The sequence below is a fragment of the Phaenicophaeus curvirostris genome, chromosome 5 (genome assembly GCF_032191515.1).
Source record: "Phaenicophaeus curvirostris isolate KB17595 chromosome 5, BPBGC_Pcur_1.0, whole genome shotgun sequence".
Taxonomy (NCBI): Eukaryota; Metazoa; Chordata; class Aves; order Cuculiformes; family Cuculidae; genus Phaenicophaeus; species Phaenicophaeus curvirostris.
This window is the reverse complement of record NC_091396.1, coordinates 15,498,721-15,522,770: the sequence shown is the minus strand read 5'-3', so window position 1 is coordinate 15,522,770 and position 24,050 is coordinate 15,498,721. Positions and strand designations below refer to the sequence as shown.

Below are 24,050 nucleotides of genomic sequence, written 5' to 3'. Positions count from 1 at the left end.
GCTGATGATAAACTTTACAAAATGTTGTCCTACTCCAAATGTTTTCCCATCTATCTGAAATTCTGAACTGGAATAATCTGATCTTGCTCTTTACCAAATGTAAGGTCTCACACTTATACTGCAACAGATGTGGCCTGTTGTGGGAAATTATTTTTCCAAAGCACATTCTGTTAATTACTCTTGATTTATGGAAGTAGAGAGGGTTAGCAGTAATCAGTCTATTAAACTATTAAAAAATTTCAAAATGCCCAAATTTGCTATGTACACAATTGGTATCGTTAGCTGAGGAAGATGAACATGGTGTCTAGGAGGTACATGAGGCAATGCACTGACTCCTGTGAAGGGGAGAAAGGTTATCTGATGCCCTCAGCTAATTCTATATTATTATTCATTAATTATACTACGGTAGCACCTAAAGACTTAATTGTAAGGGTAGTACACTGTAAATATCTTTTTTCCCAAACTAATCTTGTGCTTTCCTGATTCTAGTAACATCCTCATAAACACATATTTGCACACAAATACTTCTTCAGTCTATTCGCCACCTCTAAAATCAGCTTAGCCTGGAGGACAGATCCTCATTCTTGGAGTATCTTAAATTGATACATTACTTATTCAATTCAGTGGGATCCTTCCACATTATTTTATTAAAAAAGGTATCTGCCTAGGCAAATTAATGATCTTTGCTTATGAGCAACTAATTACCTTCAAAAAGAAACCACTAATTAGAAATTTACAGAACTAGTTCTAAATGCAAATTTTAAAAATTCTTCAGTAGTAAGAAAGGAAAAGGTATAGCACGACTTCCCACACAAACGTACAGTAATGAGAATCACTATAAACCTGTCTACTTTATTCATTAAAAGAAATTGCCTGAGTTTGTACAATTTAATTAAGAATTAAGAAAATGCTATGGAGAATTTTTTTCACTCCAAATGTTTCTCTTTATTCAGGACCTTAAAATTTCCCCTAAAGTAAGAAAAATAATCTTCTAAACTGAAATTCTTAATACTTGTTATAAATCTGTACAATAACTAACTGATGGAAAGCAGCCTTAAAAGAAGAAAAAGGAAAACCTCTGTCTTAACTGACTGTGAAGAAAAATTGTTTTCTACCCTTAAAGACATTAAATGCTAAGTCATCTTGTATTCTTAAATATAGTCCTACTATGTTACTAGTTCTCAGTAAGTAATCTATAAGGTGATGCACCACAAAACCAAAAAAAGTTGAAAAAGGATTAGAAGTATCTGAAAAATCCACTGTCAGAATCAAGTTTAGTTATTTATAAAACACAGATGGCCTTTCTCCCCAGTTTCCTGTAAAGGTGGGTCTTTACTGGCCTGAGGCCAGCTCAGAAAGGACACTCACTTTCAGCTTACAATCGTTTTTGTTGACAGCAAACACAGCATAACTGATGGACTTTGGGCACCTCTCCAATACAATCCCATCTGTTAAGTCACCTAGTTAAATTTTATATTCTTACCTTGAACAGAATCCATTTTAGCTTTAATTAACATTCTTAATCTTGCCAACTCTTGTCTTTTAAGTTCATCCAGCCGTGTTCTCACATGGTGGCTTACTAAATCAAGCTCTCTGCTAAGTTTTCCACTCTGTCAAAAAACAAAAGTTATGTATAAAAAAACAGAAGAAAGGAAAAAAGTAGCCTTTAGGATAGAAATGAGGCAGCAGACTAATGACAGTTTTTGACAATACTTAGCCCACACTGTAAGAATCTCAACATTTTTTCAAAGAGCAGATTCAAAAAATTTCAAGCCTATGACTATAGAAACAGAGAGGAATCCTAAAAGCTTTCTGAAAAGAGAATTTCTAAGTATCTTGCTCCTCCAAAGAGAAAAAGAATGACCTTGAAGCAACAGTAACTAATAATATTTACGAAGTGACAATTTATTCATCAAATGTTCTCAAAGTAGTTCAAAAGGTCTGTGAGAAGCACAGAGTGTTGTTTTCTTCATCCTCTTGACGATGGCTGTAAGACTCGAGAGAAGGTACAAGTGCAGTAACAGCCACAAAGAATATTTATCAGGACCTGGAAACCAATAGTAACCTTCAAGCGTTACGCTAGACGTGGCACAAATGCAAGAGGAGCCAAATGCTGCCAACAGCAACATGAGGGACTAAAGGAAATGCAAAAGACAGGATCTCCTCTTTAAGTCTATCACTTTAGACTGTTTCCTACCTGTCCCTTGTTGAATTTCTAGCTCATAAAAGGGAATGCAGGACAGCCAGCACCTAGAGCCAGAAAGTAAAGTAGAATAGACAAGAATGTGGTGAGGCTTTGGAGAGAGTGCTGTGTGGATTGGCACAAAAGAAAGGACAGCAGTGGAGAAAGGAATAAAACAGAAATCTGCTTATGTGTGCTGACTTTACCTCAACACAACTCCTCAATTTCTCCAGCCTTTAAAGCCTGACTTTTTAGCAATTCTTTTCCACGTCCTCATATTCATTTGTGACATGTTTATCTTAATCTCACAAGGCAGATACACCTCTATATTTAAAACAGTGTTCCAAATTACTCAGCAGGCAACACTGAGTGAGAGCTACACTTACAGCTGTTTCGATGTACATGAATGTTCACCTACCTGCAGGGCTTCTGAAACTAGCTTTTTAATAAACAGGCAGAAGGAAGAAATAATGCATTCAAGTATACATTGTTGGAGGGGTTTTTTTAAGATATATTTACAAGATATTCTTTAATGAATGGAAGTTCTGCTGTCCCTTGACTAAAGACAAAGATCTAGTAAGAGTTAAATACCTAAGTAAATAAAAATGAGAGGAAATTTAAGCTCACTAAAACTAATAAGAGTATAAAGAAAGAAAAGGAAGAAAGAATGCAAGATGCATAGCTCATGATTGTGGATTTAATTAATGTTAATTTATCTCTTTTTTTGTACCTACCTTTATTTCCTCTATGTCAGCAGTCTGGAGCTTCTCCCTGAAATGCTTATCTGTTTCCAAGACATCTATTACTTGCCTGAGATATTCATCATAGTAAAGTCCTGTATCCTTCAAAAAAAAAAGGAATGTGAAATTGAGAAAAGAATATACTACCAAAAATTTCCTTTTGTTTAAATACAATGATAAAACTGAAACTCAGATCTCAGGAACGCTGCCATTGTACTCTCTTATGTATCTTCATTTTTTTCTGATTTGTATCATCGCCCTATAACAATTTATTCTCATGATTCACTTGTTTCAATTCAATTTAAATGGAACCTCACCACAGTAAATGGTAGACTGTATGACAATACTGGCTAATGCTAGTTTCCTTCCTGCAAGTAATTCCAGTAAAGAACATCTAATTTTCAGGAAGGGTGTTTGCTATAGCCAGACCACTAATAATTAGGAAAAAAATACCTAATTAGTTAAATTTCATTATACTTACTGGATTTTCTACCTTCTCTCCTTCAACATGGCCTTCTCCTTTGACTTTTGTCTTATCTATGTCTATGGGTACGGCTTCCAAGGCTATTAGGAAACATGTCATCAGCAAAATACACTGTTGGGGCAGGACAGATAGCCACTTCATCTGAAATGAGACCAAGTCACAAAAATTAATATAAATGATGTTATTGTACTGTACTGATTAGAATCTTCTTTTACATTACCATATAGATACCTGTAATAACCCACTTTCCACATGTTCTACTGCTCAAAGAATTAAATACAGCTTTAATTTTTAAAAGCCATTATTACACAAGCAGATTTATTCTGAGTATCTTACAGTTGTGTGGCAAACCTAAGTTGTACTGCAAAAGCTCAGAGGTTTTTAGCACGTTGAGGTATTATCAATGGTTCCACAGAACCAGTGGGAACGCTCAATGTTCAGACACTTGTTTAGCATGACCAAGCCTTGCACAACTAATACTGACGTTCCTACTCTAAACATGTCTTTGCCGAAGTTATTGGAAAACTCCTAAGGATAATCACGGACACTAATTAAATCAGATCTGAGGGCAAGAATACCAGCAGTATTTATCTTTCAGCAATGGAATATGCCTAACTTGGAGTCAAGATCCCCTCAAAAATTTATTTGCAGGAAGAATATTTTACAAACCCTGCTGTATCCGTATTTCAAGTTGACAGAGATTCCTGAAAAACATAATCTTCACACTCCCGGGAATTGTTTCTGAGGCTGGGGCTTTGTTAAGCCAATCTCCCCTTGACTTTCTTTGGTGTCTTACATGGAGCTAATTTGTACATAATTTGATGTGAACCAAGCACTTTGACCTCTGTCTACTCCAGTTCTATCAAATTTGGTTCAAAATAGTTCAACTCATTCAGAAACTGCTAGGATAGAATATTTAAACAGTGTTAAGTATAGGAAATCCAGCTAGAAAAGTAATCATGGTAATCTAGTATCTTTAAAGCAAAGTCAGGCTCTTGACACAATTCAGCCAATTCAGCCTTTGACAGTCCACAGTCTCTGAATATTCTATAAAAAGCTTCAGTAAACTCCAATATTACATTAGTAACATAAATCATCTCCTGGAAAATGAAAGTTGCCAGTCAAATACTGTCTAAAATCAGCTTAGGTATGTCCAATAAAAAGACATACTATTCAAGAAATGTGCAGTCAAACAAGTCGAAAGTATACTTGCTACAAGAAGAATTTCTGTACAGGTGCTCTAACTAGTCAAGCATGTAATTCTGTCAAAAGTACTTCTATCTACCAGCAGCAAATCTTTTTTTGGGGGGAAGGGTTAGTGGATGGCAGAGGGGAAAACAAATTGTAACTACAGTGTCAGTGCTAGTTTTCCTGACTACATGTTCCAGTACTTGACAGTGAAGGATTTATTTTTGCTTAGATTAATCTGCCTCTTTACTAACGCAATAAATGGAGATAACAGTATGCACTTAATACTAGGCTCTGTTAACAGCTTTTATTCATAAAAGTATTGTGTAAAAGAAAGCACTTTTATTACAAAAAAAAGAAATGCACAGAAGATGTGCAGAGATATTCTTTACTTTGTTATGGATGAGGGAATAGCTGGGGATAAAAATATACCCACATATCCATCTTTTGGTTTATGTCAAAGGCTCCATCGTGACTTATCTATCAAAGGCCTTAAGCAAACTAAGTGCAGGGGTCTGCTGACTTTCTGTGGGATTTGTGCTCATAGGCAATTTGGGTTCCCTTGGAAATAGCAAACTTTTAAATTACATGCTGTCATATGTAATGGGAAAGACAGGATGACATCACAACGTGTTCTTCACATCTATCTGATGTAATCAGACACTCTGAAAAGAAGGCTACCTACTGCCCATTCAGCAGTTTTGTTTCAAGTTCTGCATAGGGTGTTTTTCTTGCAGCTCTTTTGATAAAAGAAGCCAAAAATTCCACAAGTACTAGGAATAATTAAAAGCTGGTGAGACCAAAATGGAAAAGCAAAAAATATCTCAGTCATTGCAGCTAGCTTTGCAGACTACTACGCTTAACACAGGATTTCCAGTAGTATTTTGAGGAACTCAACTTTTTACACAACCTGTGCTGTAACAAGTACACTGGAAATACAGTTATTAGAATAAAAATGTTTACCTAGTGAAGACACAGTTACTGTATTTATATTCTATTAGTTCAAGACTACATTCATCAGAATTCCCTCAATAAAAGCAGATCACGAAGACATGTCATCTTTAGACCTTTAGAATGTGAATCACTGAACATACTATACTCCGACATGTATTAGAAGAGAGAAACCAGACCCATTGCAAATTCTAATGTTAGTCACCTGCAAGAAAAAAACTCAACATGATTCTCAAATTCAGCAACTAGAGGGAAGAGTGACAAAAGGCAGGATGAAAGGAATACTGGCATTCCAGTTTTTGTTCCACTAAATCCTTTACTATTAGAAGCTCATTCCAGCCTGTCACTAGCTACCTTCAAGAGTTCCTGACTTTTGAGAAACCCATTCCTGGATGCTCATCCCTTCTCAGGCATTCCAGCATGAATCTAGATGTCTGACCCAAGGATGTGGTTTGTTCTGCAAGGACTAGGAGCCACCAAGTCAACAGACAATCTCAGTGCTAAAGAAGAGGTGCAATGTCAATGCGATCATTGTCATCGGTGGTACACAATTCACAGCATATAACCTCATGCCCTGTCATGGATGCATTGCTTTGAAACTATTATTACTGTTATTCCTACTGCTATATAGTTTAACAGAAATATAAATTGTTATGGATCTGCTCAGCTGACTGCTTACTTTCTTAAAGACAGGTGGGCAGAGCTAATGGTCCAATTGTCATCTGGGAATTAAGGGATTTTAGTCAAAGCCATGTAGCCCACATGGATGGAAAAGAAAGGCAGGAGAACTTTAATCTGCTGGTGTTGGAAATCAATCTTATTTTTCCTATAGGGATAAACAAACATTTGTATTTGTAATACATAAAGAGAACTAATCTAAAAGTAGGGCTCTAGAATTGACAAATACTGTAGTTTATAAACAAAGCCAATATCCTAAGCTTTCAGGAAAATGAAAAATTAGACCCTCTCTGAGTAGAAAGTATTTAAAAAAAACAGAGCGAGAGCTAAAAGAATGAGATAGTCAGCAGAAAATAGAGCCACCAATGTACTTGCATGAACAGAAAAATACAATTGGAAAAGAAAAGCAGGCTATCTGCCAGCAACCTTCATCGTGATCCCACTAAGGTTAAACACAAATTCCTATCACCTTCAGTGTAACAGGATCAGACATTTAAATTATAAAAGACTTATGGGCTTTGAAAAATAAGTACAAAATGCAGCTTCTAAATTTTGTCCTAGTAACACTAACACAAGCAGCTAAAGATGGCATTAGCACACCTATTTTACACAACTGCCAGGTGTTTATGATATAAACCTGAAAATTTACTTTTCATTAACACCTATTGCCCAGAAAGTAGCATAATTCTGGTACTGATGTCTCTATCACTTTCCTAGCAAAGCACAAATATTTTTCAAGAAGTAGCACTCAATGTCAAATTTTCTGAAACGGGGACAGGGAAAAACAAACAGTGGTATCAGTGTAGAGTGCATAGTGCCTACATGTGTAGATGGTCAGTGGACAACTATGAGGCAAGGAAGCACAACACTATAAATGTCAGATTGCATATTTGCTCTTGCCAAACCCATGCACACCATGATGGGCAATGTAAACACAAATCCAGACTTACAGAATATACAAATAAGCCTACTTATTCATAACACTTCATGCACACCTGCTGTATCTCACATGGAAGTAACTAAACCCACGTGAGGTACAGTGCAGACACGCAGGATGATAGCAATATTCTCTACAGCCATGACTGTGCTGTGGCTTCCTATTTTAACGCTGTACACTGGAGAAGTGAGCAATCTTCATATGCAGTGCTGCATTTAAAGTAAAAACAGGAAAGAGACAATATAGATCTACTTATTTTCATATTTCTAAGATTATTCTAACCTCAGCACTACAATGGGAGTACTACAAAGATTACATCTGAACAATGTAAAGTACTCCTTTGCAGCTTGTATGAGCCATCTAACATCCTGAACCTGTTTTCACCTCTCTGAAAGTGATATATACCTGTCCATATATCACAGCTTACATAGAGCATGTTTAATTCCATTAGTTTTTCCCATTTCTTTAAAAAAAATACTTGCAAAGATATAAATATATTAGCTCATAAAATCTTAAAAAAATACATCAAATGTTTGAAATTAAGCAAACCAGCTTAGTCTTCTGTTGTATTTTCTGTTTGGAAGTACCTGAAATATCAGTGTTAGTTCCTCTCTGTTCTTTCAGGAGGACTTGCTGCACAGACACTATAAGCTATCATACCTTAAGCAATGATGGAAATCAATGAATCTGTAGTTAATGCATCTTCTTCACAATGTTAGTCTATGAGCTAAAATGTTATTAGCACAGATAAAACGTGGCAACAATTTTGAGAAGTGCAAACCCCTGTTTCAGCTCAAGATGCCAAGCTAAACCTTTGCTTGTGGTGAAGACATCTTTTCACTAGGTCACCAGTGCTCTTAATATAGATTTCTCATAGAAGACATAAACAGAAAACACGTTTTCAAAATACAGAAACTCCCGTATACTTTTCTTCCCAAATGAGAATTCGTCCTTTTAAAAGTTAATACGTAAGCATCATTTTTCCCTCTCTCCCCTTTCAGTAAATGTGCCACCCAGACAAGCACCCAGTTTTCCTTTCAATATCGTTCAAGCATTCTTCCTCTTCTGTCAATGTTGTCCATTAACCCTATGATTCAGATATTGCTTGTTTTTTCCTAGCCAATATCCAACATGTTTCAATCTGGACTTCCTGTCCTAACCTTTTGTTAGAGTACACCCCATTTAGTTTTATGATCCAGAAAACATCCCTTATTTTTTTCAAGAAGTATTTTAATACTGTTTGTAAATACAGTTTTACATAAAACAGTGTTATTTAAGTGCATAAAGGTAGTAGAATCGTTTCTTGTCATCTTGTTTACTTTGCTTAAATTCTTCTCTTTTCACTTGTATTTGCTACATTCTACTCACTGCACCTTATCTGCTTGTTCTCTTGAAAGTACTGGCTGATAGAACAGCTTCTTTTTTCAGTTTCTCAGAAAAGACAGCATGTTTCAACAGTGTGTAGTACGACATTTACTGACAGAACCTTTTTTAAAAAAATATACACTTCAGCTGTTTTATTAAATGAGTCACCCTAATGCTGGGGATACCACACAATAACACAAACTATGAATGCTCCAGTGGGAAAGAAACAAGTACTATTTACAACACTCCTGTATGTCCAGAAATAAAGATGGCATAGAAGCAAAACATACAGCTGCTGCTACACATGCTTTGCAAAACTTCGCAAAGTTTGAAAAGAAAGCTGTTTTCCTTCCTGTTGTAATGTTAATGGTTCATTATTTTAAAAAGCCTGTGTGGACATACACAAATACACATACATATTTATAATACTACTTGCCTCCAAGGAACTTCCCTAGAACTTCTCTATCATCATTTCAGAAAAATAAATATCAGCATCTTCAAAGCTATCTTACTAAGTTAAGAATGCTGAAATATTCGTCCTGTTTTTAAAGGAACTTGCATGATTTTATAAATTCTTTCCATTAAAGCTGACAAAAAAATAAAACAAACAAAACATTAAGCCAATACTCAAGCAAAAACTTCTACAGAATTCATAAAAATCACAGAATGGTTTGGATTGGAAGGGACCTTAAAGATCATGGAGTTCCAAACCCCCTACCATAGGCAGTGACACCTCCCACTAGATCAGGTTGCTCAACGCCTCCAACCTGGCCTTGAACACTAGCAGGGACAGGGCATCCACAGCTTCCCTGGGCAACCTGTTCCAGTGCCTTACCACCCTCACAGTAAAAAATTTCTTCCTAATATCTAATCTAAATCAACCCTCTTTCAGCTTAAAACCATTACCCCGTAGTCCTATCACCGCATTCCCTGATAAAGAGTCCCTCTCCACCCCTCCTCCAGGCCCCCTTCAAGTACTGGAAGGCTGCTATAAGGTCTCCCTGGAGCCTTCTCTTCTCTAGGATAAACAGCCTGTCCTCAATCAGAAGTGCTCCAGCCCTCTAATCATTTTCATGGCCCTCCTCTGTACTCACTTCAACAGATCCATGTTCTTCCTGTGCTGAGGACTCCAGAATTGAACAGAGTACTCCAAGTACTCATGAGAGCAAAGTAGAGGGGGTAAATCACCTCCCTCAGCCTGCTGGTCACACTTCCTTTGATGCAGCCCAAGATGTGGTTCGCTTTCTGGACTGCAAGAGCACATTGATGGATCATGTTGAGCTTCTTATCTACCAACACTCTCGAGTCCCTTTTTTCAGGACTACTCTCAAACCATTCTCTGCCCAGCCTGTAACTGTGCTTGGGATTGCGCTGACCCGCATGCAGGATCTTGCACTTGGCCTTGTTGAACTTCATGAGGTTCACACAGGCCCACCTCTCAAGTCTGTCAAGGTCCCTCTAGATAGCATCCCTTCCCTCCACAGAGACCTTACAGCAACCTTGCAGTACATGAAGGGGGCCTTAAAAGAAAGCTGGGGAGGGACTGTTTACAAGGGCATGTAGTGATAGGACTAAGGGGGAATGGCTATGAATTGGAGAGGGGAAGATTTAGACTAGACATAAGGAAGAAATTCTTCACAATGAGGGTGGTGAGGCACTTGAACAGGCTGCCCAGGAAGCTGCAGATGCCCCATCCTTGGAAACAGTTCACAGCCAGGCTGAAGGGGGCCTTGAGTAACCTGATCTAGTGGGAGGTGTCCCTGACAGTGGGGATGATCTTTAAGGTCCCTTCCAGCCCAAATCATTCTACGACTCTACTGTCCCTCTTCCATTCTGCATGTGCTGGTGGGTAAGTTTTTTGCTTTCTGGCTGCGGGTCCACTGCAGACTGTGCTTGGAACCAGCTCTCTAACTCCTCAGCTACCCTAATTCTATGCAGCCGTCTCACTGCCTCCTGCAGCTCAGCCACTGGCTTCAGGAGCTCCTCCACCTGAGCACACCCTTTGCAGAAAGCTCTGCTGCATGCCCCTGCTCCTGTCCCAGGAGAATGGTCCAGGCACTTCCTGCCGTCTGAAGTCTGCACCACAGCCTCTCCTCTCAGCAGCTCCATCCACCACTGGGGCAGATGGTGCAGATCCCCCAGCCAGAGCTGCAAACCTTTGCTCTCAGACAAGTGTCTGCCATTCTGCCTTGAGAGTCAGGTGGGATGAGTGCCCTTGACTTGTGCAGATGGTCACAGAATATACCTGACTGCTGGGTTCTGAGTACTTCAGGTCTCCCACTCAGCCAGTGGAATGCCTCCCTTCAAAGAGGCACCTTTCTGCATGCCCTTCCTCATGAACTGCTGTGCAAACCAACATGCCATGCCCTGTCTGATATGCCATGCTCTCTGCCGTGCTCCTGTTTGCTAGCGCTTCTGGTCACTGTGCTCCCCACTTTTTGTGGGAGTGGGGAGTGGCTGCTGTTACTGTTGACCCTACCCACACCATGTCAGCCACCCCTGTGAGAACTGACACTTTCTGGCTGGTCTCTGTGGGTCTCTTCGCTTCCCTAGAGTTTCCCTGGCTGAGGAAACCACATCACAATCCCCCACTCCACTGTGGCACATGCCGGCACTGGCAATGATTGCCCCTGTGAGTGACTTGTTGCTGACAGTTTCACCAGCATGTATGCAATGTAATGCATTTTCGATAAAACTCTTATCAACTTCAAAAGCAAATTAAAAAAAAAATACGACAACAAATATAGCTTCCTGCACTATAAGTTCAGTTCCCATACCAAAAAAAAAAAAACCAGCACACCTGGAATCTCACAAATTCATTTTGTAAAAATGTCAACAGCAATTTTGTCAGTGCTGGTGTAAAAAGCAACCTCATTTCAAATATGCTACGACAAGCAACTAAAGCATTTGCTCAAACCCTAATCTGAAATCAAAAAGTATTTCAGTTCTTACACTAATTCACACTTTCCTCTAGTCAACATAAATGATGACGCTTAAGTAAACCTTGGATGCTTCAGGACTTCAAGGTACTTGTTTTCTCCTTTCAAAACGAAATACAAAATAGCTAACAAGAATAAATCTAGATATAATGATATGGAACCAGACTGAAAAATATTTAGGCACTTAATGATAGCTGCCTAATGAGATTTATTTCCATAATTTACTAATTCCCATTGATTTCTACTTGCTTAGAAATCCAAATATGCATAAACGTCCCACTCTTGTTTTATATAGGCTATAAGCATGAGAAATGTAATCATGAAGAGTCTATATACTTCCTGAATTACCTGTGATGAAGAACAATATTTACAACTGAATACGATTAAAACAGAAAATGCAGTTTCTTTCATTCTTCCAACTCGCAAATCATGCATAGTAAGTAAGAACAAAACCTGTTGAAATTAACATGAATTTTGCCTCTGATTTGATTTGATTTGTCTTAAGTACCTGACCATGTTTTTAGCTACATACAAACATATCACTATCCAGAAGGCTTCTGTATATTACGTACCTAACAGGAACTTCAAAGATATCTCTTCTGCTTACCAAGCAATAAAATAGAACTAAGAGTACAACACCTCACTAGAAAAACACCTTTTTTGCACAGGCGCTTAAATCAAGGCAACACTGATATGGGCTTTTAACTTAACAGTAAGGGATTTTATCTGTCTTTGGTAAAGTGCATTTGTTTAGTCAGTGTATCACTAGAAGTGTAAGTCAATATTTCCACATCTCTGGCATTTGAGTCAATATAATAATATTTTCCATTGTTATCTCACAGAACCACTGCTCTCCCCTGTCATGATTACAATTTCAATTATATATGTATCACTTGAGGACAGTTTTTGACAGAAAACCTTTAACTTGGCTTATATGAACCATAAGTTTATGTTCAGTAGTACTACTATTACTACATAGCCAAGTTACAGAAACTTCTCCTTCGTTTTATTAAAAAAAAAGAATTCTTTTTGTTGTTGATGCTTATTTTTTATTTGCTTGATGGAGTTTTCTGGATATAAGTTCAGATACCAAATAATGGTATCTCAAGCTGTATTATAGCATCAAATCACAAGCAAATTTATAGCAGCCTACATTAGATGCCTTCACATGAAAGAGTTAATCGAATTTTTAAGCAGACTCAGTGGGCAGTATTAATTGATGATTTTGTTCTCCCTTTTTTTTTTGTTTATGATAGCTGTCTTGGTTGGAAGTTAATGAGATTTACTTGTTTAAAGACAGATTTACGTTATTACATTTTTTAAATAATTATCTTTCTTATTCTAAAATACTACCATCATCAAAAGATTACAGTAGCAAATAAAAAGGGAAAACATGTCATCACAGTTAGGAGACACTGTATGTAACTAGGTTAACAATTTGCAACATGTATTGATGTTGCACTGTGACTGTACAAGATCATTTTGTGGCAAATGACAGTAAGCGATACAAGTGCTTAAACGCTCACAGATATGTGGGCATCTCCCATAAGCCTTTTGTGAGTCTCAAGCAGAGGCCCATAAAAGTTACAACAAAACCCGGTTTCAATCAATTTTTGAGTAGCTCTTCATCTCCTATCCAGTTTTTAAAGTAGGAATCCTTCCCACACTGCTCTGTTTAGTTGTGAAGGACAGTCACTTCAGAATTTGGAGCAGAACTTCATCAATACTGAGTCAACTACAGGACTTTTCTCTAGAGCAGGCGTATTGGGTTTGCATGGCAAGGTTTTGGTAGCAGAGGGGCTACAGGGGAGGCTTCTATGAGGAGCTGATAGAAGCTTCCCCGGTGTCCAACAGAGCCAATGCCAGCTGGCTTCAAGACTGACCCACTGCCGGCCAAAGCTGAGCCAATCAGCAACAGTGATAGAGCCTCTGTAACAACATATATAAGAAGGTTAAAAAAAAAAATGCTGGGAAACAACAGCAGCAGAGAAGGGAGCGAGAACGTGTGAAAGAGCCAAATGTACACCAAGGTCAGTGAAGACGGACGGGGAGGAGGTGCTCCAAGAGCCAGAGCAGATTCCATAGCAAAGATCATGGTAAGGCAGGCGGTCCCCCTGCAGCTCATGAAGGTCCACAATGGAGCAGGTATCCACCTGCAGCCTGTGAAGGACCCCACACCGGAGCAGGCAGCTACACCTGAAGGAGGCTGTGACCTAGTAGGAAACCTGTGCTGGAGCAGGCTCCTGTCAGGACCTTTGGACCCATGAAGAGAGGAGCCAATGCTGGAGCAGGTTTGCTGTCAGGACTCGTGACCCTGTGGGGGACCCACACTGAAGCTGTCCTAGAGGACAGCGTGCTCCCACAAGGGTCCCCCACAATGTCACAAGGAGAGGAAGGAGGCAAAGAAACTGGGAGTGAAGTTGAGCCCAGGAAGAAGAGAGTCGTGGAGGGAAGATGTTTTAAGGTTGGTTTTATTTTTTCATTATGCTACTCTGATTTTGATTGATAATAAATTAAATTAATTTTCCTCAAGAGGAATTTTTTTATGCCTGTGACAGCAACTGGTGAGTGATCTGTCCCTGTCTCTATCTTGATCCACAAGCCTTTTGGCATACTTTCTCTCCCCATGCAGCTGAGGAGGGGGAATGATAAAAAGGCTTTGGTAGGCACCTGGCATCCAGCCAAGGTCAGTCAACCCCCCCCACAGGGGGAGAAAACAAGATGACAAAGTAAACCCAAAGCAAACCTCCACATTGAACTAACTATTACTTATTGTTACTATGATGGTCTAACTTTTAAAATGCTTCTTTTGATGCAGCCCAGGGTACAGTTGGCCTTGTGGGCTGGGAGCACGCACTGCTGGCTCATGCCAAGCTTCTCATCCACCAGCAACTCCAAGTCTTTCTCTGCAGGGCCGCTCTCAATCACATCATCCCCCATCCTGTATTGAAACTGCGGATTGACCCTACTCAGGTGCAGGACCTTGCACTTGACCTTGTTGAACTTCATGAAATTCTCAGGGGTCCACTTCTCCAGCTTGGAGGGGATGTAATCCAGCGGGTCCTGGACTTCTGGTGTGGCAACTGCACCACTCGGCTTGGTGCCATCTGCACCAACATTATTTCTCCACAGCAAATACTTACAACTCAAACAACAGAGCCTTCCTCTCCTACAGGATGACTAAAAATGTTACCAAACATGAATTCTTTTGAAAACCACAGCCATGTTCGCTTCAGGAAGAAAAGTTACCTCTCTACAGCCACATTTCATAGAATGGTTTGGGCTGGAAGGACCTTAAAGATCACCCAGTTCTACCCCCCTGCCACGGGCAGGAAGCCTTCCACTGGATCAGGTCGCTCAAAGCTCCATCCAGCCTGGTCTCGAACACCTCCAGTGATGGGGCAGCCCACGACTTCTCTAGGCAAACTGTTCCAGCGCCTCACGACCCCCATAGTAAAAAATTTCTTGCTAATAGCTAATCTAAATATCCTCTCTTTCAGCTTAAACCCGCTCCCCCTCATCCCGTGACCGCACTCCCCGGTAAAGAGCCCCTCCCCAGCTTTCAACCTTTTCCTCTTCTGGAATATTTCCCAAGCGTTCAGGCTGACCCGGGGCGGAACAAGCGAAGGGCTGGGCAGCTCCACCCTTCCTAAAGGAACCAGCCCAACCTCCGGTCCGAGCACCGCAGCCTCCCCCGAGCCGCCAGCTGCCCCCGCTCCCTCGCGGGGCGCCGAGGCTCACGCGTCCCCCCACGGCGGGGGGGCCGGAACGGGATGATCTTTACGGTCCCTTCCAACCCAACTCTTCTACGATCACCCCCTCCCCACCCCATGGCTCCAGTCCTACCTTGGGGCGCCCGAGGGCGAGGCGGCTGCTGCGCGCGGACACGCGGGCGGCCTCCCGGGGACACGCAGCGCGCTGCGACAGCCCCACGGCGGCCGTTGCCATGGGCACGTGTCCCGCCCCTCGGGCCGGGGGAATTGGCCGGGCCGGGCCCCCTCCGGGGAGGTGCGGAAGGATCCGATTGGGCGGCGCCGGCCGCCGCGGAGAGATGGCGCGAGGGGGGCTGGGCGGGGACGTGGCGGGGCCGCGCGGCGGTGACGTCACGGGCGGTGACGCGGCGGTGACGGGCGCGGCGGCGGCGTCGCGCGTTTAGAGTGAAAGAGCGGTTTGGGGTGGAAGGGGTCTCGAAGCCTGTCTAGTTCCTCCCAGGGACACCTCCCACCGGACCAGGCTGCTCAAGGCCCCATCCAGCCTGGCCTTGAACACCTGCAGGGATGGGGCAGCCACAGCTTCCCTGGCCAACCTGTGCCAGCGCCTCACCGCTTTTATGGTGAAGAAATTCTTCCTTATGTCTAGTCTAAATTTGCCGCTCTCCAGTTTATACCCATTGCCCTTTGTCCTGTCACTACAAACCTTTGTGAACAGTCTCTCCCCAGCTTTCTTGTAGCCCCTTTAGGTACTAGAAGGTCGCTATAAGATCTCGGAGCCTTCTCCAGGCTGAACAAGCCCAACTCTCTCAGCCTGTCCTCATATAGAAGGTGCTCCAGCCCTCTGATCATCTTTGTAGCCTCCTCTAGACCCGTTCCAACAGCTCCATATCCTTCTTACGTTGAGGATTCCAGAACTGGACACAATACTCCAGATGAGGTCTTACAAGAGAGGAACAGAGGGGCACAATCACATCCCTCAATGTGCCCTCTGTGGGAGCTCTGTCGTGTCCATTGGTGCCTCCCGTCAACTTTTGCTGTGAGCCTCTTACTGCAGTGACTTGTTACAGGTCTGATTGCGAGCAGATGCGTGGAATTTGAAACTGCATTTTTCCGTGACTGCTTCTTTTTACTAGTTCTTTTTCACCCATTTGAACTTTATTGAGTTCAGGCTTGGTTTTCCTTACTTAGAGGAGGAGGGGGAAAAGGGAGGGGGAGAATCTTGCCAATTAAACAAGTTAGGAAATGATTTTCAACCCATACATTTGTTTACGCTTGGTGTGAGCTTGGGGTTTGATTTGTGCTTCTCCATTCCTACTCTGTTGTGACGCGCGGGACCTGTGTTTTTGGACTGATGTCCTCTCTGCATTCTGGCCACTAACAGCACTAACAGTGCTCATGCATTATTCAGAAAAGTTATTCATAGTGGATATACAAACACTAGCTGTCATAGCAAATACTCTCTAGTTCCTATAAAAAATAAATAGTTACGGAATCAGGATAGATTCCAGTTGTAACCTGTACCTGTTTACATTCTATGAGCCTGTATTCGTATTTAAACACATACAGATTATTGAAAAAGTTTTATCACTCTGCACTGTTTTTCTGTTATTCTGATTTATGAGATAATTAAATATAGGTCGTTTAAGTTCTGTTTAAGAAACTTTGTAATGGTTTACACAAATGACAGAAGAAATAAATTATTGCAGGATTTGTGCCGTCTGGGCAAGATACCCAAAACTGTCACGGGGTTTTGGATGCTTAATTATAATAATAGGAGTCCAAAGTGGTGGTTGAAATTGTAGCTGCTGGGTTATGCATGTGAAAGAAAAATGAGAATGCAAACTGTCTGTAATGACATCTGCGGTAACAGAAAGCTATTAAAGTAATAGGGCTGGCACTACTTGTACCTTTCCCTCTCTCTCAAGGAAATACTGTTCAGTACCATAAAATCTTTTTTCCATAGTATTTTTCACTTTAGAAACTGAGTTTTCTGGTCGGTTAGCATTCTTTACTAGTCTGTAAACTATAATTTTGGAGACCTAGAAGCTGGTATTTGCTAAGCATAAATTTATATGTGGGTCAAAACAACTTATAGCAAAAAATTAAATAGCGCTGCTAGTGGTAACAGGTGAAACAAACATACAAGGGTACTTAAAAGTTCTGTTGAAAACACGCAATAAATGTGTGCAAAAAGAACCTGTAAGCTTCCAGCTGTGTTTTATCACAACATTGCACAAGGAGAGCGGGTTGGGACCAGACCTTTTCACGTGTCACAAGCTCCACATGCATGACTCACTGCTGGCAGGGAGATGATGCTCTGCCTGCGTGGCAGTGACCCAGAGTCCTCACCTACGCGTTGTCAGGAGCTGGTTAGGCACTATGTGCTGAGGCAGGAAAGGAAATCTCTAGTACTGTGGGTGGTGTTTGGCTGTAACTGGCTCAATTGGCCTTCTGGGAACACAATCGTCCTCACCTTTTGCAGCTTAGTTTAAGGTTATAGCCAACCTCATGCTACTCTGTCACACTGTTTCATTGCCTTCTGTATTTGAACAGGTGTTTGCAAGGCTGCAGGTCGGATCAATTTGGTGCTAGGATTTTAAAGATATGCTTTTTTACCCCTGCTCTGACAAGCAACAGCAAAAAAGGGGAACATGGGGGAGAGCTGGAAATTCTTTAAACAAGTATTGGCACCAGGTGGAAAAAAGGCTGTGTGGAACTGTGCCCTTGTGATAGGCACATTTTGCCCTCCTAATGGGCACATTTTGCCCTCATAAATATGGGACATCTCACATTTTCCCCAGTCAGGCACAATATCAAGCTCTTTAATGGCAGATCTAGAATACAGAGAGGTAAAAATATCTATGGCTGGCTTATGCAAATAGGCTGCAAACCAACAGGGTACCCAGACAGCAGTGAAATCGCTATACTGACACTGGTCAGTACATGCATGGAAAGCCCTGGCTTGTCTGAATGCAAGAAAATCCATCTTGGTGTATACCATGAGATTGAAGTACACTAACTTTAATACAATTACAAGGTTTGTTCTATTATGATTTCCTGCTTTATTTCTAAATCAGTTTCTATATTTCTAATGTGTTTTTTTTCCTTCTTCTGTAAGTTACAAGATAGTGTTATGCTTCTTGAGATTGATTCTTCTTTTTCTAGTCCTTGCCTTTTTTTTTTTCTTTTTTCACCTTTCACTTAATTGCTTTGGATTTGTGCATTGATTTTTGGGGTCTGCTTAGCTCAGACCTCCCCTGGATTTAGTCACATAGCTTGTGTGATTGCTGGTTTAGATGGTTTAGAATATGCTTTCTGGGTTCTTAAGTGTTACTCCAGTTTCAACATGCAGGAAGCTGCAAGGTTTGAAAACTGCGAAGGATTTCAGTATTGCAACCGAAGCAGTTACTTTAATCTGATATTGAGAAACTGTTCTTAATGCTGGACATACCACAGCAGAGTGGAAGAAAGGACTGACTGTGGCTACCATTACATTACGCTGTTCCAGTACTTCAGTGAAAATGGGTAGAATTTCTAGAGAGCTCCTATATATCAGGGTGTCGTTGATACTTTTTTTCTGCTACTTTTATTTTGTGGAAGGTTATTGGTATTAAAACTCTTGTCAGCAGAATGAAGAATTAGGTAGTCAAATGTCTCTGAAGCAGTAGTCAAACTCTGGCTCCTAAATCTCCCTCTTCTGTCCCTCTGCTCTGGAAACAGTGACAGATGCTACTTTTGCCATTGGCAGCAGCAAGTGTTGTTTTCTCAGAGTGAAAGTGGTTAGAAAGGCTAACTTATTAGCATTAGTTTGTGTTTTAAGGACAGAGTAAGGTGAAAACTTCAAGGCTGGTGCTAAAGTGCTTGGGTTTTTTCCCACACAGTTCTGTCCATCAGAAGAAGCAGTAGTGACAGAAGCCATATAATAAATCTTTTCATTTGAGTTAGGAAAAAATGAGAACAGAGTTTATCCTCCATGTATCTATGGCCGTGGCAATGCTGGTATTGAAAAATTCATACTTAACTAGGACAATGTGTGGTTTTCTGTGATGTGTACATCCTAGCCACAGAGCTGCTGAAGTAATTTACTGTGTTTCCTAACAGCAACAGTTAGTAGACATAACCACAGGTCTGAAATGGAAACGAAATAGTGAGCATAAAGTTAAGAGTGTCATGGTTAAGTACCTAATTTATTCAGTGTGGGAGGGGTGTTGACTTCATATGAAAGTGGCAGGCAAGAATGCAATTGATTCACTGGTAAGAAGATGTGGCTCGTGTCTCCTTGAGGAGGCATTGGTTTCAGATGAAGTATATGAGTTGTTACTTAGCTTAGTGTATGGCGCATAAGTTTTATTTCTCTGGCAGACCTCTACCTGCAATCTGTGCCCAGTTTGAACTAGTACAGCTCACGTCCCCCTTGATTACTACTACTTTTTTTTTTTTTTTTTTAATATGTAAGCTGCCTGGAAATGTTTATCCAAATGTAGCTACTGGTACTATGAGCTTATCAGTTATGGCTATATCCTGGCTTTCAGCAGACTGTTCTGTACTAGTTAGTGTTTTGTGGGCGTTGCCTCTTGTTGTAACAGGGTTAGGTTTTTCTCTCAACAAAATTACTTCCTCACATTGAAGTCCTAATGCAAGTATCACAAGTAAAATGGGAGTAGAGGAATTATGCCTTTATTAAATTTTTTATTGCATAGTCTCTTTTACATTGGAAAGAATATTACCCTCGAAGTTTGCTAGATCTTCTGTTGTTAACTCGTGTGTAGCCAGTCTTACTCTCCTACTTGATATATGGGACTGATTTACTGTTCCTTGTACAACTGTGGCAAATTTACTGAGGCAAGACACACCTTTCTGTTGTAAAATTGCAACAACATTTTATGCTACTTTAGGCTAGTACAAGCTGTTCTAGAAAATGAAATTTAGAACAAAAGACTTTGGATAGAACTAATCCAAATATTGCAATTCAGGGCTGAAAATTGCAGTCACTTTTAAGAATACCTGAAGGCTGGGAAGGGGAATACTTCTAACCTGTTGTTTCATAAGGCAAAAGTATGAATTCATATATGGATTAATAAATTCCTATGAATTAAACCACAATATACTCTTACAACATGACAAGTATTCTAAGCTAAATGCAAGATGCCTCATCCCTTAGTAGAAAAAACAAGGAGCAATATTTTTTGGTTTTAGAAACAAATAACCAACAGCTGAAAGTTGATATCTTTTCCTCTTTCTTCTCATAGGTCCTATGCTGTTGTTAAGCCTGCTGCTTGGAGTGAAGATTTCTATCATTGCTTTGACTATTTTGAGATTATTTTCACCTTCTCTTAATCACAAGCTGATAAGTACTGTAGCCTTGTTAGTTATGTTACTTACTTTCCTCTCTCTCATTTTGTTCTGGATCCTGCTTTAACTGAAGTGTGGAGAACCTCTGGGTAGGGTGGATCCCTGGCTTTCTGGGGCTTTGCTAGTGCCCTTCCCATGATGGGGGGCACATCTGGCAGTGTGAATGCACCCATGGGGTGGAATCTCTGACTATTTGTGACTGGGAGTGCCTGTAGTCTGGTCCCTTGGTGGACCTCTAAGAGGGCTGAAGGCTCAGCAGCTCAGCTGAAGTGCATTTACACCAATGCAAGCAGCATGGGCAATAAGAAGGAAGAGCTGGAAGCTAAGGAAATAGTTTTTTTTCTCTAGAGGAAGATTATTTACATGCATGTTTACTAATACCTGGTAAAGATGCGGAGTGCTTTAGAAATAAAGAAGGAGATGTGGTCAGAGAAACAGGTGCAATCTTACCTCCAAAATGCTTATTGTTAGAACGGAGGCAAGAACCATAATATAACCAGAAGGAAAGAACAGAGTGAATTGAGGAAGAAAGCCTAATCTCAAAAATAGCCTCAGGTTTCACTGTTTTGAAGGTGTAGAAAAATATGAATACTCATACAAGTTAAGAAATAACTTCAGATTTGAAGCAGCATGGAAGAGTCATGAAGAGAAGGCAGAAGAGGAATGATCTTGCTTAAGAAGGAGGTAAGACACCTATGTTGGTACAAGCTATTTTGGTGCTCTCAGCTGAAGAAAAAGTGGCTTGTAAATGAGATAATAATGAACAGAAGAAAAACAAGAAGTAAAAGATAGGGTACTGTGATTGCAGTAAGAAAGGCATCACATACAGCACTTTCCTCACTTCTCATTTCCACTAATGGAAATATTAAAAAAGTAGAACAAAAGGCTTGTGGCTAAGGACATAGATGTATGTATATCACACGAATTTCTCACAGAACAAGAAGTACCGTAAATCTGTCATTAAAGGAAAATGAAGCACTTTGTTCCTGATGCAGTTTTTATTTGGTTTCTCCTGTAAACCAATATATTATAACTTTTTTTTCAAGTCATCTACAGTTTATGTAGTGCCACTGTTATAGCAAAAGCATCTGAACATTAGACAAAGTATCAACCACATACTTTCGAGATTGTGGTAGTGATTTTTTATAAAATGCCCATCTTTTAAAATTATATCTGTCGTAATTATGTGCACGTAGTTCTCTCTCAATTGTTGCAGGGAAAAAATGAGGGAATCAGCATGGGGGTTTTAGTTTTGTGGTGTTTGTGTGTTTGGGTTTTATTTATTTTTATTTGTTTTTTTATAAATTTTGGACTAATAGGGTAAGTCACCAGTGATATTTCCTGGGAATTTGTACCAGGCCTCTGTGCTTTACTGTTATCATAAATGATTCCAAAGGAGGTGCAAACTGATGTGAGAAAGCTTCCTTATGACAGGGAATTACTTATAGCAATAAAATTGAAAGCTGACCTTTTACTTACATCTGCAGAGTATCTCATGATACTCAGTAGCTGGGTGATGAAGCAGCAAGTGATATGTTAGTAATATAAGCTGATTTGCTTTGGAGAAAAGGTAGCCTTGTTTTCTCTTCATCCAAAATAGCAAGCTCTGGACTATCTGTGTTACTGCTCAGATTGTCTACTTTTAATAAGACATTTCAGTGAAACTATCAGTGCAATGCTCAGTGGTGGTCAAAATGGCAAATATTAGGAATTGCTAGGGAAATTATAGCATAAAATGCACAAGATTGTTATATTCATAGAATCATAAAATCATCAGGTTGGAAGAGATCCAACGGATCATCGAGTCCAACCATTCCTATCAATCACTAAACCATGCCCCTCAGCACCTCGTCCACCGGTGCCTTAAACACCTCCAGGGAAGGTGACTCAACCACCTCCCTGGGCAGCCTCTGACAGTGCCCAATCACCCTTTCCGTGAAAATTTTTTTCCTAATGTCCAGCCTAATCCTCCCCTGGCAGAGCTTGAGGCCATTTCCTCTTGTCCTGTCCCCTGTCACTTGGGAGAAGAGGCCAGCACCCTCCTCTCCACAACCTCCTTTCAGATAGTTGTAGAGAGCAATGAGGTCTCCCCTCAGCCTCCTCTTCTCCAGGCTAAACAACCCCAGTCCTCTCAGCCGTTCCTCATAAGGCCTGTTCTCCAGCCCCCTCACCAGCTTTGTTGCTCTTCTCTGGACTCACTCCAGAGCCTCAACATCCTTCTTGTGGTGAGGGGCCCAGAACTGAACACAGTATTCGAGGAGCGGTCTCACCAGTGCCGAGTCCAGAGGGAGAATAACCTCCCTGGACCTGCTGGTCACACCATCTCTAATAGAAGCCAAGATGCCACTGGCCTTTTTGGCCACCTGGACACACTGCTGGCTCCTGTTCAGTCGGTTGTCAACCAACACCCCCAGGTCCCTCTCCTCCAGGCAGCTTTCTAGACAGACTTCTCCTAGTCTGTAGCACTGCACAGGGTTGTTGTGCCCCAAGTGCAGGACCCAACATTTGGCCTTGTTAAATCTCATCCCATTGGACTTAGGCCAGCGGTCCAGCTTATATTACTTATATAACTCCATTGTACACCTATATTGTAAATATGACATGCCTGTCTACTCCTGTAATGATTGGCATGCTGGAGGTAAATAAAAATTGTTACTGTTGCTCATAACACAAGAAAAAAGCAGTCAAACCAGGTGGCAGGTTCAAAGGTACGTGCTGAACAGTGCTACCTGCCTTTCCTTGGTATTACGTGTTGCAAATTCTCAGCTGTCTTCTGCTCCGTGAAGTTATCCAGCTTTGTGTGCTGGATTTCACTTCAGAGTTAAAGTATAAGCTTTTTAACTGCTTTGTGGAGAAAGATGTGGTAGGACCTAATGTATCTTTGAGAGATTAAAGTTCAGAGCACAGTTTTCACTTCCCTATGCAAATTATGATAAGTACAGTTCTGCTCTTTGGGCACTGTGGAGTCCTACTACCTTGTGTTGTCATGAACTGTATGAACCAAAGGTCTTCTGTTTCCTTTAGGTTTTTAAATTGTGATGCTGAGTTTGTTAGAATTTATCTTTAATTGCAGATAAAACAACAATGCCATTAGCAGAACTTGGTGTTGAAAATACAAAATGCATAGCCAAAGAATGAATGATTAGTTGCTCAAGAAAGACAAATCTTGAAGGATGAAGGGGAAGTACACTTGAGTACATGGGGGTGCATCTGTGTGACCAAGTGTTTGTGAGTGTGTGCGTGTGAGCTTGGGCATGAACTGGAGCAGGAGTTGCTGTGTATAAGCAAATGGGCATGCAGGAGGTGCCTGAGCGAATGTAAAGATGTGCATACATACCAGTCAGAGTGAGCATGCATAGGTGCGAGCAAACATGCAGGTGAATGTGTGTATTGAATGTTTTTCAGGAAATAAGAAAGTGAGGATTTAGACCAGAATTTATGGCCTTTCATTTTTGTGCTCAACAGAGATGTTTGTGAAGGGTGGGTCTCACTCCCTAGTCTCACCCCTGCCTGGAAGCTAT

The 24,050-nt window shown here is 40.8% G+C and overlaps 1 protein-coding gene across 1 annotated transcript in view; it reads right to left on the bottom strand.

Annotated features, from left to right (window-relative positions):
• NUCB2 (nucleobindin 2) overlaps positions 1-15,459 on the bottom strand; it is a 31,304-nt gene extending 15,845 nt beyond the window's left edge. Inside the window, exons 1-4 of the mRNA XM_069857659.1 lie at positions 15,311-15,459; positions 3,404-3,547; positions 2,917-3,024; positions 1,484-1,610 (exon numbers count right to left, since the gene is read on the bottom strand). Coding sequence (XP_069713760.1) covers positions 1,484-1,610; positions 2,917-3,024; positions 3,404-3,547; positions 15,311-15,412 — 481 coding nt within the window. The 5' untranslated portion in view covers positions 15,413-15,459. The remainder of the gene's footprint in view (positions 1-1,483; positions 1,611-2,916; positions 3,025-3,403; positions 3,548-15,310) is intronic.
• Positions 15,460-24,050: the final 8,591 nt, after the last annotated feature.